At 39.8% G+C, this 15,806-nt stretch overlaps 1 protein-coding gene and 1 long non-coding RNA gene across 9 annotated transcripts in view; both read left to right on the forward strand.

Moving 5' to 3' along the window:
• CTNND2 (catenin delta 2) overlaps positions 1 to 14,467 on the forward strand; it is a 686,661-nt gene extending 672,194 nt beyond the window's left edge. For all 8 annotated transcript variants that reach the window (XM_075084268.1, XM_075084265.1, XM_075084267.1 and 5 more), the window contains 3 exons: positions 2,178 to 2,309; positions 10,232 to 10,305; positions 13,276 to 14,467. In XM_075084268.1, coding sequence (XP_074940369.1) covers positions 2,178 to 2,309; positions 10,232 to 10,305; positions 13,276 to 13,536 — 467 coding nt within the window. In that variant the 3' untranslated portion in view covers positions 13,537 to 14,467. The remainder of the gene's footprint in view (positions 1 to 2,177; positions 2,310 to 10,231; positions 10,306 to 13,275) is intronic.
• On the forward strand, positions 2,316 to 5,766 carry LOC142053123 (uncharacterized). The gene is made up of 2 exons (XR_012659094.1): positions 2,316 to 3,861; positions 4,582 to 5,766. It is a non-coding gene; the product is annotated as an uncharacterized LOC142053123 (long non-coding RNA).
• Positions 14,468 to 15,806: the final 1,339 nt, after the last annotated feature.

Below are 15,806 nucleotides of genomic sequence, written 5' to 3' on the forward strand. Positions count from 1 at the left end.
CGGGGGTGGGGGGAACGAACAACCAACACAAACCGCACATGATGCAGCCACCCACCAACCCAACACCACCAGCCCCTGAGCTACAACCACCCCCACGCACCAACCGCCCCCGTTAACGTACTGGTCACGGCGTCACGTGGTGTGGAACGAACACCCCATTGGCCAGTCGGGGTCAGCTGCCCCGGCCGTGGCCCCGCCCCTCCCAGCCTCCCGCCCACGTGGCAGAGCGCGGGGCGCTGGGAAGGCCCCTGGCTGCTACAGGCGCTACGGAGCGACACCGAGCTGCTACTTAACGGCAACTAAAGCATCAGCACGCCATCGGCACTTCACCAGCTACAGCGAAGAGAATTAACTCTACCTCAGCCAAAACCAGCACAGCAATTTAATGTCACATTTCTTTATAACTGCTGGATTATCAGCTTTAGAATTTCGTCACTACTGACAAGCAATTTAAAAGAAATCCCCAATTCTAGTGGCTTCATACGAAAAACCAGCTGTCTCATATTTGCTTTGTAAATTCAGAGGCCAGGGCCAGCAGATCTGATCTAAGCTGAATTCAACATCACTTGTGTTTCCCCTACTCCTTAACTAAAAAATGTAACAGTTTAGTGATGCTGAAAGATGTACCTCATAATCAAGCTTCACAAATGAGCTTGTCTTACTTTTTTTTTTTTTTTTTTTTTTTTTTTGCTTTTTTAAGCAAGGACATTGCTATTGCTTTTGAGGTTCTTTTGACATATCAAATATCTGGGTGGAGGCAGGTGAAAGAGTGGAAGTAAGCACCAGCACTTTAGTTATTTTTGTACCACTGTACCTTCACAAGGCTCTGGGGTGCTCACTCATCTTATACTCCTTCCCCTGCCCTCCACAACAGGGAAAGTGCATTGTGTCTACTAACACCTAAATATACAGAAGTCAGTTTACTTGAAAGCCATTATTTTTTACTCTGCTTTTCTCCTTTTCATAAGCATCACAAGCTCTAAGTCTTCATGATCAGTGCCAGTGATCACCTTCACATTTTCCAGCACATGAGAATCAAGTACAAACCCAGTTCTTCTCCTCGTCACCTCATTCTTTCCTCCTTTTATCCATACCACAAGTATCGGTGACAAAGGATTTCGTTTTCATGATACCTTAAGGAGCAGTTGTTGGTATAATGGCAGTTTTTCATACATATATATTTAAAGACAGAGATATTATTCAAATTACCTTTAAATTATAGGCATTCTTTGCTATATGTTTTCTATGAAAAACACCTTTCTTTTTTTCCTGTCCCCACTAGAATAATTTAGTGGGTTTGTTTATTTTCAGCAGAGGAAGGAGGAAACCATTTTATAAGGGGTTTTCCATGCAGTTGAAAGTTAGTGGTCTTTTCAACAGAAACAAATTAACTATTTTGAGAAAAAAATTGAGTTGCCTATACCAGAAAGCTTTGACAAAATAAAGAAATAAAAAAGCTAAAGGGGAAGGGAAAAAGTAATTATTATTGTACTTTTTTTAAAAATTATGATCTTAGGTGTTGGGTGCAAGTGAAAAAATAAAACATTCAGAGAGAAAATGATGCGTGGAGTTGATTGCCCCATGAATATATTTGTCCTGTATTTGGAATAACAGCATCTCTTCTCTTCTCTTCTCTTCTCTCCTCTCCTCTCCTCTCCTCTCCTCTCCTCTCCTCTCCTCTCCTCTCCTCTCCTCTCCTCTCCTCTCCTCTTCTCCCTTTCCTTCCCTTTCCTTCCCTTTCCTTTCCTTCCCTTTCCTTCCCTTTCCTTCCCTTTCCTTCCCTTTCCTTCCCTTCCCTTCCCTTCCCTTCCCTTCCCTTCCCTTCCCTTCCCTTCCCTTTCCTTTCCTTTCCTTTCCTTTCCTTTCCTTTCCTTTCCTTTCCTTTCCTTTCCTTTCCTTTCCTTTCCTTTCCTTTCCTTTCCTTTCCTTTCCTTTCCTTTCCTTTCCTTCCCTTCCCTTCCCTTCCCTTCCCTTCCCTTCCCTTCCCTTCCCTTTTCCCTTTTCCCTTTTTCCTTTTCCTTTTTCCTTTTCTCTTCTTTCATAATGGGGTAGTGTTTCTTCAAACAGCTTAATGTTAGTATGCTTTAAAATACAGACTTCACTAAAATGTTTACTGTAGAGTTAAACACTACATTCAGTCATACGTGGTGAAAAAAAAATCCATTTTTATGATCTAGCAAGTGCCCCAGCCTCACCTCGGGAAATGATCAGCCTAAAAGAAAGAAAAACGGACTATGAATCAACTGGAACAAACGCCACTTACCATGGAAATAAGGGAGAACATACTTCTAGGAAAGACACCATGACAGGTGAGATTATGCTTGCATAGCATATATAAAAATCATCTGTGACAGACCACTGGTTTTACAGGCTTCGCTGGGTTTACTGTACTATAGAAAAGAGTCATCCTGCTTTGGTTCAGTTGTTATTTTGGGGCTACGAGCCAAATCCAGCGCCTGTAACCCTTGGGTGGCGTGCCTTGGGCTTGCTGCTTACTAAGCCTGGGACGAGTCAAGGGGTTTTCCAGCGTGGGTTGGAGGTGTGACTTTGCACAAGTATGGTTTATGTGGATATGCGTTTGAGATTGAACTGGGATTATTTCATTTTAAATGCAATGAATAAGCAGAAGTTTGAATGTCACTAACATTATCTGTCCTCTGCTTCAAATTGTTTGTGTTCAAAAAACATGTAGACGTGGCACTTCAGGACATTGTTTAGGAGGCCTGGTGCCGTTGGGCTGACGTTTGGACTTGATAATCTTAGAGGTCTTTTCCAACCTCAATGATTCTATGATTCTAGAGATTTAGCCACCTTGAGAAATACAACTGAAGAAATATTTGATCTTCATGAATACAATGCTTTGTGAAAATGTTTTGTGAAGATCATTGTTTCTTCACAGAAGAAAGGCTCTAAAAGCAATTTTACATTTCTTTTTAATTTTAGATTTGTTTTCAGAAGGCAGTGAGTAAATCCACCTTGTATTACCTAGTGCTGTTTCTGAAGTATGACGATGGTTGAGTATGTGTAGTGATCCCTAACATCTATCTTTTGCAGGGAATGGCTTTCAAGGACCAGTTAGCTTATTTTGCACATCACTCTTTCATAGGAAATGTGGTAGCAGTTTGTAAAGTCTGTCCCTGTTACTTTCTCAGTTGGGCTGTTGTAAATGGGACAATTTTCTCTGTGTATGTTATGGCATCTATTGCAGGTTTCACTGAAGGCTTCTTTCCCCTAGTAAGCTCATTAACCTGTTAGCATTTCAGTAATTATAAAAGTTTGGGTGCTTCGCCTAGCACTCCACTTCTTTGTTAATTCTCTTGCAAAATATGTGTTGGTCTCCATCACTACTGCACAGGCTTGTATAACCTCTGTTGAACGTTTTCATACATTTATACAGTGCTGAGCATCATGGTGTCCTCTCCTCCAAATGCTACCTCAGGGCAAGCGAAAAATCACAGTGAGGAGTCACTCAGCACTTTCTGAATGCCTGTTACCTTTTCCCGCACCCTCTGTAGAGGTCTTGCTCAGAGGATGCAAGAAGTCTTTGTGTCCCTCAGCTCACTGCAAACACCATTAGCATGTTGACTCAACGTCATGCCATCCATACTAGCTTTCAAGACAGTATTTAGGATATGATGATACTCCTGCTACATCTACTGTGTTATACGTTTTGTGTAATCAAAACCTAAAGGCCAGCCTTTGAATTTGTGTGAAAATGCAATACGGAACATGAATTAGCATGAAAGTGAAAATCTGAAGAAGAGGAATGAGAGTCAAGAGCATTTGGAAACCACAGAAATGAGGAGTGCCCTGAACAGCACCTGCAGCGCACTACATGAGGTTGCAGCAGATTCAGACAAGGTACTGCATTTTATGTATCTGTAATATTTTGAGTGTTTCATAGTCACTGCACAAGGTGGTTCTCTAAAATACTTCAGTGATTGTGAAGGACAGGACTGTGGTTTTTTTCACCACTTCGTCAAGGATCCATGAAGAGGGAATCTCAGGAGTAAGAGCAGCAGGCTGAAAGGGCAGAAACATTAGTATTTTGTTCTAGCTGTATCTGCAAATTTAGACTACCAGATTATATCAGAAGGTTCACAAAAAAAATAAGGGTTTCCATGTGGAAAATCTGTGTTTCAGATAGTCTTGTCTCTCTCCACACTTGAAAAAAATTGGGGTTTTCTTTTCCCCCGTCCCTTTTAATTTTGTATTTACTGTAGTGTTTTTCTTCTCCCATTCCTGTTTCCCTTGTTTCCTTTCTCTTTCAATATAATTTTCAGATCATGAGGTTTGTACTTCCCCAGCAACCTTTGCTCCACATTGACTTTTGCATTGTGTTTTCCTTTAATATCTGTTTGTATTTTGTCTGTTCTTATTGATCTTTTGGATGGGCTTTTAGTAAGGAAACTCAAAACACTCAGCACCAGGCTCAGCTATTGACTATTTTTCTAGCTGCTGAGCTCAGTGAGAAAAATGAAAACCAAAATCAAATTGAAAAGTTTAATGATAATTCCCAACCTTACACAACCATTTTACAAATTAATATGAAATTAACAAATCACTTTCTCTTTCTTTCAGGTCATCAAATCTCTGCTTATTTGGTCTGAGCTCAAATTCAGCACTGTTTTAAGAACAAAAGGAAACGGCAGAAGGAGTCTAACTCATGAACATTCAACAAGGAATTTATGTAACTTTTGTAGCTCATAAAATATTTCATTAAAGAACAATAGAAAAGCAATATTTTGTGGTTTTAATAACAGTTTGACTTTACTTGGGTGGTCTAATATAAGTTCATGTAGCAAGTGCCTGTATTTCGTTTTGTGCATCATAGAGCATTGCAGCTAATACTACCACAGAGCCTCTGGGACTTAGATAAATGTTTTTTCAGGTTCCACCTGGCATATACATATTTTGAGCTGCTCTTGTATTTTGTGCCAAGCTGAAGTATTACACAAAGCTTTCTTTGACTTACGGATTCACACAGAATGTAGAGCCACAGCTGTAGTCCCAGTTTATCCACAACAGCCTCCATGCTCTTCTCCAAAGCTCTTCTCAGTTTATAGTTCAAAAATTTTATGACCTTTTGGCTGGGAGTGAAACGAAGCTTTTTTGATGGATATTCGAAGTAGAAATGTTGGCTTCTTGCTGTTGTGGGGAGTTGTCAGGAAACCCCTAGGAAAAATGGAGAATCTATGAAGTAAGGAGTTTGGCTGAAGAGGATTACTTATATTGATTTCACAAGGACAGCCAAAAAACAGAGGAACAATATCAAAGTTCTCATTGCCCTCTTCCCTTCACAGGTTTATGATGTCTTGTATATTTACTATCCATCTCTTCTCTGTAGAAAATAATAACCGATAATAAAATTTTATCACCTAAAGTATATTTTTAAGACAAAAAACTATTATATTCGTTCTAAAAAAACAGGAGCTATAAGGACATGTGATAACTATGCCATGGTGTTTTCCTTCAGAACAGGGAAGATAACATTACTGAATACTATCATGGGACTCCTACTCTAAAGTTTCTTTTACTCCGTTAGTTCCCTCACTGAACTAATATGTACATTACAGTCTGCACCCTGTATCTTCACTTCCAGCAGCAGAAACACCTTCTGATTAATTTATTTTCTTTTGGTTGTCAAAAATCAATCACCTACACTTTTGTCATACAAACTTGCAAGTCCCTGCGCATTCAGAACACAACCACCCACCATCATCTGGTACAGTAGCTACAGACGCTTGGGCTACTTGAACTTATTATTACTATAAGAAACGATAATACACTGTTATCTTTTGTCATGCCCTTACCTCATCTTTCACCACGCAGGAAGGTGGCAGTGGTAGGACGAGTAATGATCTCTGTTAGCTGAGATTTGTGAGGCACAGAAGCATTTTCCTTTAGTGTCTTGAACTAAATTTTAGAAAGTGGGGTCCTGCAGCTTATAGCAGAAAAAGCAGGTTATGCAGTACCAGATGAGGACGACTACCTGTCCAGCTGAGCTTCCCTTTCTTACTATCAGTCTGTTTGTGAGGGCAAAAGGCTAGCACCTTCTTATTTAAAAGTGTCTGTAAATGTGTTCAGAGTAAGTACTTACAAGAACTGAGAGCTGAATGTCAAACCATGAATCAAGTGACTGGGATATATGGGGGCGGCTTCAGTCAGTGATATCTTTGTCACATAAACCACTGAGTGACATAATTTTCAAAGCTGTTGTCAGCTTTGCAGAAAACTGCTGTGGGGAACTACATGATTTTTTTTTTTTACCAATATCACCTTGAAAACTCAAGGGGGGCAAAAAAGGAAGGTATTCTTCTATAATGTTCTTTATGCAGTGCAACCACAAAGTACTGCAGGTTGATCATAGTACTCATTTTAGAACCTTCACAATTTTCCCTAGTAAAAAGTACCTCTCAGTACTATCATGTACTGATGTTTAGATACTGCATAAAATACACATGTACACACACACATCACTCCTCAGATCATTTCGTCTGCAGCTACAATTCTCGCATCTTTGTAAGGAAGCGTGGCTGCTGGAAAATCTCCATCCCTTGCTCCTTGTACCATTTTCCCTTCCTTTGCCATGTTTTAAAAAAGAAAATTATTTCATTAGCCTCTTTCTCTCTGATAATTTTGCTAGGATGGTATTTAGACAAGATTAACAGCAAAAATCAGATACTAACCACACAATACCTGTCCATTCATCTAGCTCATTCTCTCCCTTCTTTCTTTTATATTTGCCCTCTGCTTTTGGACAGCAAGAGTCAACTGCTCACTGAAGCATGGCAGAGGGGGAATGGAGTTCCCAGGGATGGCGCCTGAGTGTTCAGAAGCAAGTGCTGGAGCAGGGGCCGCATGCATTGCTAGCAGCTACATTGCTTGACTTACATTTCCTGCAGAGACAGAATTATCTCAGCCTCCCAGCTAGACTAAGCCAAGATTTCTTGGTTTAGAACTCTTGGCATTCATTTCCAAGCATTTGATGTGTCATTGTGGTTCTTTTTATTATGTTAAGAAACGGCTACTACATTTTTTTGCATTTTAAACTTGCGAATTTGTATCCGCATCACTGCAATGAAATCAGCAACACAGACCTTGCAGCTATGTTCATAAGCTGAAACTATCAGTTTTTCCATCGCAGAATATGAGATCTGGGAGACTGTAAGTCTTCAATCTGGCATGTGACAATTCTGAGCACAGCAGTGCAAATGTCATAGTAGAGCATTGGTCAGCTCGGTACCAACTCGGTACTATTTCTGTTTTTATAATGGTCACGGCTATTAGTGGCACATAGGTACTGTATGCCTTTCTATATACCTGTAAAAAGATGGAAAGGTCATGACCTTCCTTAAAGTCTCTCTAATTGCTTGTAGGAACAACATATAAATTAGCATGTGTCCATTTTGCTAGTTTTCATCAGATTCTTCATAAAACCCTCAGATGTTGCACCTTATACCAGTCTTTTATTCTTGACATCAACCAACCATGAATAGTATTGTCCTGTCTGGACTGAATATGTTCATTCATCCCTGTTTAAAAACTTGCACACATGAAACTTCAACCCTGCTTATCTTGCAATTTATTTACATGAAAACAAAATGGTTACAAGGAGTTCTTCCCCTGCTTAGGAGAGTCCAACACGTTGAATATCACTTTCATTTTTTTCAAGAAGTAGCACTTTGCAAAATGGGTAGCTGAAACACTGCGTATCTTTAGATCTTGAGGAGAGGAATTTGCACTTTGTAGGGCAAGCAAAAAACTCAGAAAAACAGCATTAAAAAGATAGTATTGAGGAAAGATCTGGCAGTTGTACTGCTGAGAGTCATGCCTCATAAGATGCACCAGAAATAGCAATGCTGATGCAGACTCCTCTAATACCAAAGTCTATCACTGGGAGGGGGATGTGCAAACACGACAGCAGAGATGCAGCTGGAATATAAAAAAAATCTGAAATAACAGTACGTGTCACACATCAGTCAAGTTTGGTGACAAAATGCAGCCTGAGCAGAGAGAACCTCTGCAGATCGGCCCTTCGGTACTAACAGCTATGGCCAAAACCAAAACTACTCAAGCAGTCATCATTTCCATCTGTTACCACCTATTGGCACACAGGCAGAACTGAGACTACCTAACACTAGAAAAGAGCAGTCATCATCTGTTACTAGAGTTCTTATTCTTGCCACCTTCAAAGAAAGGATCCTGCTTCTTGGAGACCTCCAGAGCTCTTTTCCATTTCCTACACAGGACTATGGACTGTGTCAGTAACTGCAGACAGCTCTTCAAGAAACAGAGGTTTTTAATTAATAATAATTAGTTAATGGTTATCAAGTGCAAAATCTCTTTTCCAGCTGTTAAGGCTCATAACCCCACCATATAAGCCCTGTCTTTATTCTGTTTCAAGAACATGCTGGAGATCCTTAAGAACACCATGTGAGGTGTGTAAAGCAGCAATGTGGAACAGTGCATCATACTCAGACAAAAATTACACCCTCAGCATGGAACCTGTAGCGATCTGAAGATCAGAATTGGCATATTACAATCAACTTTGACTAAAGACTGTGCCATTCCTTTCTCTATAGAGGGTGCGGTGGCTGGGGGAAAGAAAGAGGCCATTGTACACACTGGGGACCGTGCTAGCAGTTGCCAAAGGAAGAAGGAATGGTTACTTCTTCAGTAACAGTGGTTCTTCTTAGTGATGTGACTAGCGTGGACCCTATACCCACCTTTCAGCTCTGGCGCTCAGTCCTCACCCTCAAAGGTGTTGAGTTGTGAAGGTCTTGAAAGCAGCTCTCGGTGCCTCCAGGTTTTATACCATTGCACAGAGACCTGAGAGAAGGTGCGTGAGCACATGTTTCAATTCCGCTGGTGACTCTGATTCACAGCTACTCAATTTTTACTTTCAGGCATGTGCATTTGTAATGAGAGTACTCATGACAGCATCAAATCATTGGTTATAATGTCTGGAAAGTTAATAATGCATGCCCAGTAAGAACCGTGTGCAGCAGCCACAAAAAATACTATCCTCATATTCTTTCAAGTAAGAGAAATAACTACAGTCTTTCTAGTTCTACCAACAAACTAAGCTTCAGCTAGATAGCCAAATCAAAGTGATCAGGGAAGTCAACTTTGCAGGGAAAATCTTTCGCTTTTTATGTGTTTATTTGGGATAGGGTGGGAAACAAATTTTTGCAAAGCTTTATGATGTTATTCTTGTATTTAGAATTACTTCTGCTTTCATACTCATAGCTCAGTTTTGTCTGTGCATTTTAGTAGTAGGACATCTAGTAGGACTGCATTTAGCAGTAGGACATTTGTAGCTACAAAGAAGACAGAGACTCCCTTTTTACACAGAGTCACATGGAGAGGACAAGGGGGAATGGACACAAGTTTCTCTTGGGGAGATTCCGATTGGGCACCAGAGGAAGATTTTTTACAGTGAGGACAGTCACCCATTGGAATAATCTCCCCAGGGAAGGGGTTGACTCGGCCACGTTGGACACTTTTAAGATTTGTCTGGACAGGGTGCTGGGCCATCTTGTCTTGACTGTGCTCTTCCTAGAAAGGTTGGACTAGATGATCCCTGAGGTCCCTTCCAACCTGTGATTCTGTGATTCTGTGGTCTGAGAAGAAAGTGACAGCAGTTCATGGATTTGAGACTATCTTGGCCAGACCTCTTCAGTATACCTATATATTACGTTTTGGCATAACTTGTTTTTAAGTTGCATTTAACCACTTTTCCCATGAATAATTTCATCATGTAGCAAAAGCACTGTAGGATAAATAATCCAGGATTTGGTGTAACATCATCCAGCTGAAGTGAAAGGAATGAGAATTTTCTTAATCTCAATATTTAAAACTGTTACCTGTTTAGTGTATGTGTGATATAAAATCCCGTATATAACCTGCAATATATTACTGAATGCTAGCTGTATACAAAATAATTTTGTTGATTTATATTTGAAGTGCACAAGATTGGTATGAATATGACATAGCACCTGTTACCATTAGTAAGTGTATACTATGTACGTGCATGTACACCAAAGCAAAGAGTAGGACTGTTTAGTGGAAGGAGGAGAAGATAGAAGTCTGCAGATGCTTTTAAAGATTTTTGTGTACGGGAAACAGGTACTGCATAATGTATTTAATGAAGCCTTAAGAATTCATTTTGAGATGAAATAGGTATGTCTGGTAAACCTGCTTTTTCCTTCCTTCTTTCTTTCTCCAGCTCAGAACACTGGAATCTCAACTTTGTACAGGAATTCATACGGTGCACCTGCTGAAGATATCAAACACAACCAGGTAAGTATGGAGACTAAAATGTTACTGTTCCAGATGGCAAAAGACCAGTGTAGTATCTTGCATGGAAACTAAGAAAAATATCTCAAAGATTGGTAAATCTAGATTAGAGGAACCGAGTCGTCTGCTTGCGCAAATGCAAGCTATTCTACTGGCTTCAGACAAGCTATGTTCTTTATGCTAATGGATAGTTCCAGCCTGAGTTTCAAAAACCATCCAGAAGGCTATGACAGCAGATGCACAAAAATTATCTAAGGTGTCTAAGCCTAGAACTCATAATGAAATCAAGAGGGGCTGGAGACCTGAATGCCTTTACAGTTCTGGATATGTGTGACACACACTACAAAAGCCAAGCTGATGTTAATGGGCACTTCTACTGGCTCTGGTATCTCATCTTCTCCTGTGCCAATGAATTTGGTTAAGTCTGGTCACATCTTATTACTTGAATATAGCCATCATAAAATTCAACATCACTGCTGGCGCCACGTGGCTCATGTGCTAAGGCATCCCAGCAGAAACTCAAGTATTGAACAGTCCTGGAGAAAGAACTCCCTCTATCTTTTGCAGGGATGCGTACACGACACTTAGGGGTAGCAGAAGCCCTCAGATTCGCCATTTAGTCGCTCCAGAAGCATGATTGTAACAAGGCGTTTTCCTTGGTTGTTTTTTAATGTATGCACTGGGACATGGGCAAGAGAAAATGTAGCATTTCATCGGTGAGGACACTTTCTTATGCATATACATCCAAGCCATTCGGTCTAGAGCTTTGGGACTCTTTTAAAAATGTCCTGTCCCTGAAAACCAGAAAGCAATAAGTACATCTGGATAAGGTGGGCATTACAAAAAATGGAACTGACAGCATGGGTGCCAAGCTAATACACTCAGTAAAAGTTGCACTGTTGACACGTCTGGCATTCATATAGCTGGTATTTCCAGTACAGTATTTCCTCAGTCCCTGGGAATCCGACCTTTTTCTGCACCCATAGGCTTTTGTTTCATCATTATGTGTAATGCTACTTTATATTTAATTATCGCAACTCCTTAATATTTTCACAACTTCCCTATGTAATATGCAAAACGTACAGCATTTTTCAGCTAGAGAAATGAGACAAAAAAACATTTAAGGAAAGCACTTGGTAGTATCAGACAGGTAAATGGATATTTAGTAAAACTGAGAAAAAATATTTTTCTCTAAAAATTTTTACTGGGTTACCTGGAATTTCAATTTAAGAGACTGATATTTCAGTTTTAATCCACAAACTCAAGATGAAGAGATTTTCTGATATTCTGTACCCCCCATTTCTCTTTATTGATTTTGCTTTTTAATTAGCCAGTATTTCCTGTGGTGCACCATATTTCTTCTTTGTGTGAGCCAGTTCAGTGCATTAAGGTGTTTCTGCTTTTATTGCATTTAAAGAGATGAAGCCCTTCTAATTAACAAGATATTTAGAGGAAATAAGGGTATGAGCTATTGTAACAGCAGGTGCACTCTAACTGCACTCATGAATCAACTCGTTTGATTTTTGGGGTGAGAGTTTGAGCAAAAACAAAACAAAACAAACACAACACCAAAAAACAAAACCAATTTTCTGCCTTTTCCCACTTGCTTTTGCAATGCAATGTCAGGTTTATGATTGACGTATCAGAAATAATGGTTTTAGCTAAAAATAACCCAGAAATACTGCTTCGGTCCCCTATTTTCCACTCAAAAAACAACCGTCACTAACTTTTTGGCATATAAATAGGTAGGTTGCTTAGTACGGAATTTTTCTCCTGTGTCCAAAATTGAACATCTGTGTTTGAATATGTGAAATGAAACAAGAGGCTCGAAGTCCTACACACCTTGACAGCAGTACTAGAAATAGAAACTAGAATAGCTGTGCTCCCTTGTGCTGTTCCAACATTGGGCCCAGCATTGTAAGATCACTTGCAGGATTGTTAAAGGACGTGGGCATCCTTTTGCACTCTACGCATAGACTCCAATGCAGACACGCTTTGAAAGAGTATCACAGAGTTTGGGACACAGCAGGGCAACTGTTCCTGTCTTCCTGAAGGAGCATTGCTAACTGTGGCGGAGTCAGCAGGCTCTGCAAAGTCTTCCGGCACCAATGCCTGAGCATCAATATTCCCAGTGACAACCATTAGAGGACTGAAAGGCTAAATCATTTTGCAGTCACAGAGTCCACCCAGGCTTAATAGAGGCGGCACAGAGTGAAAGGCAGTGCTCCAAATGTAAGAACAGAGGCTCACTAGGGCTGTCTGAAAAAAACTTGGCACGCTTAGGTTAGGGGCCTGCCTGAGCTTTTTTTTCTGCATGTCGTAAATATTTCGGGTTCAAGGCCATTTGCTGGAATGTAGCAACCACACAGGATTGCCAGCATAACGTGTTAAGGAGGTAGCAAGAAGATGGTTCTGCTTAACAGTAGCAGAAGAACACATTTCGGGGCACTTAGCTTGAAATCTTCTGTCAGTGCCCGGAAGACTGTGAATGGTTCTTAAGGATACGTTGTCACTCTAAATCTCACTTGTGGCAAAGGCAGCTGCAAAATGTTTAGCACCTCTGGATTGTATATCGCTTCCATTCAGATTCTTCAAGGCTGAGTTTTGGCCACCAATGTTTGCATTAAATAGCTGCAAAACAGTCAGGAAGTTATACACAGATTATAGTTATGAAGGTAACTGTAAGCTACACTGCTCAAACTGCTTTTGAAATAGACCAGCATCTTTAGCAGCAATAATATGAAATAATAGAAGTATTTATAAGAATATTGCATAAATAAATGTAAAGAAATGTAATGACAAGGCACAGCTATAGAATTAATTCACTACCGGGCAATACTTTGAGCAGATGTTAAGACACTGCACGACTTCTATTTCCAGCATGATAACGACAGAGTAAGATTTACTCCTCCTTCCATCCTGTTGCCCACAATAAGTTGGATCTAACAAGCTGTGGGTGTTACTGTCTTTCAGGTTTCAACACAGCCAGTTCCACAGGAGCCCAGCAGAAAAGATTATGAACCATATCAGCCGTTTCAGAATTCAACAAGAAACTATGATGAGTCCTTCTTTGAGGACCAAGTGCATCATCGTCCACCTGCAAGCGAATACAACATGCACCTGGGACTAAAGTCAACTGGCAACTACGTCGACTTCTATTCAGCTGCTCGTCCCTATAGTGAACTTAACTATGAAACAAGCCACTATCCAGCCTCTCCCGACTCCTGGGTTTGAGACTTGGGCAGATACAAAAGCTCCAGGAACTGTGCATGTGCATGCATACCACAAGACATTTTTTTTCCTGCAAATTTAGTTTGTTAAAGCCTGTTCCATAGGAAGGCCCAGATAGCCAGTATGGAAAAAATTAAGAGATTTTTTTTTAGAAGGCTAAAAGATACGAAAGCTAAACCTGGGAGTAATTAGAAAGAAATATATATATACATATATATATTTTACAGTGTGGGGCAACTTTACTGTTGGCCTGTAGAGTCTAAGGTTCGGTGCTGTATAATGAATGTGGCTGAAGGAAGGAGGGAGAACATGACAGTGGATGTGGGTCAAGAGTTAAGCACAAGTAACTGAGCAGCGTACATACTTTATGGGGAACAGCTTCTCACACTTTGTTTAATATCCTCATTCATTGTGAATCTAGGCTTCAAGTTGCATTTGGGGTTTCCTCTGTACAGCAAGATGTTTCTTGCCTTTTGTTAATGCATTGTTGTAAAGTATTTGATGTACATTACAGATAAAAAAAAACAAGTGCATTGTGTATATTACACCAATGCCACAGTGTTTCTTCATCTATGGTTCTAAATATTGCTTCAATTTCAAATTTTGAAAGATGTATGAATTTCCAGTTTTTTGTTTTCTTTTCCCCGGTGCGTTTTAACAAAAAAAAAAATCAAAAAAATCAAAAAAACCTAAAACGACTATTTAGCAGTATTGTTCGTTCTGATATGTGAATTTGTTCGTGGCAACTAAAAAAAAAGGCATCCAGCAGTTTCTGACAATTAACATTCATCATTCCACACTCCTTGTCAACAAAGTGCTTTTTCACTGCCTAAAATTTTAGATGTAGATATTTGAAATAGATTTTTTTCATTTATACCAGTTTTCTTTATGATGATACAGTGTTAAAAGAAAATAAATTACAATTGATCTGTCATCCATATTTGCTAAGAATGTCTATTTCCAAGAACCTACCATACAAATACACATTCTTACTTGTGCGTGTCCACGTATGCATAGTATTCCGTGTGCGTGTGTGTGTTTGAGTGTGTGCGTTTGTGTGGCGTAAGACTTCTTTCCATCCAATGTTTTCCTTGTTCAAGCTTCAGTTTTTGTTTGATTTTCAGTTTTTTTAAACAGCGGAAACTCCAGTATGTGCTTTCTCTTACTCACTTCCTTAACCATTGATAGCAATTCAAAATCGTTAGGCCACGTACTCACAAAGGAAGGGGTTGTTGGACTTTTTTCACTGACTCCTTCACCCTTAGGTGCCATTTCCTTTAAAATAGCATCTCTTGATCTTCTCTTGAGGAAACTGCATTACTCTCCAGCCACCAACCAGCAAGTGCTCAAGGAAGGCAGAGTTTGATTTTGCCATCTCCCTGAGGGAATGGAAAGCAAAGACCCAACAGACTTAAGTCTGGAGTCTCCAAACTCTTCGGGCTGTAGAAGAGTCCGATTCCTGAACCATTAGGACAATCATTTATTTTAACCCATACCAAAAAGAAAACCCAATACCCAAAACACATTCCTCCAATATGAAAGACACCAACAAGTTCTGGGCATTTAAAGTAAAAACCTGAAAAATAAAAAAAATGTAAGGGACAGACTTGTGTTGTTGTTTTTGGTTTTTTAATTAAAAAATAGAAAAGAAAACTAGACGAGGAGGCCAGAAGAGCTGGCATATTCATCTCAGCTCTTGGGATTCTGGAAGTGAAAAAAAGGAATCTAGCGTTTCTTCATTTCTTTGGTTCAGGCAACAGTTCAGCATACAGTTTTCGCAGCATAAGACCCACCACAAATGGAGTAGTTGTAAATTGCTTAAATTACAATTAAGGAATTTGGTTTAGGTTGCAAACATTTCTGTGATTAGTCATTGTAATAGTCTTACCATCACCTGGCACACTTCTGGCTGTGCACGGGGGAGAAGTCTCTCGCAAGTCATCGCCTGCTCTATAGGACGCAGCCCAAGTAGTTCACGCAGGCGGGTATTGTGACGTAGAATTGGTTTATCGGTAATCTAGGACTATAGTTTAATCTTTTTGGCAGCTTTTCCCAGTGTACGATATGTAACCTTATCTGCTCTTTGTAGTAAACGGGGAAAAAAAATCGCATGCAAAAAAATTTTTAAAAAATTTAGGAAAGGGTGGGTGGGAGGGGCACTGTGGGCCAGATGTATAGTGAGGTAGATAAAAATATTATTCATAGTTTTGGACACAGGTTGTTTATATTTTATTTATTACATTGATTTTAATAAGATAAGTGACATTTGCAGT

This window comes from Phalacrocorax aristotelis, chromosome 2 (genome assembly GCF_949628215.1).
Source record: "Phalacrocorax aristotelis chromosome 2, bGulAri2.1, whole genome shotgun sequence".
In the NCBI taxonomy this organism is placed as follows: domain Eukaryota; kingdom Metazoa; phylum Chordata; class Aves; order Suliformes; family Phalacrocoracidae; genus Phalacrocorax; species Phalacrocorax aristotelis.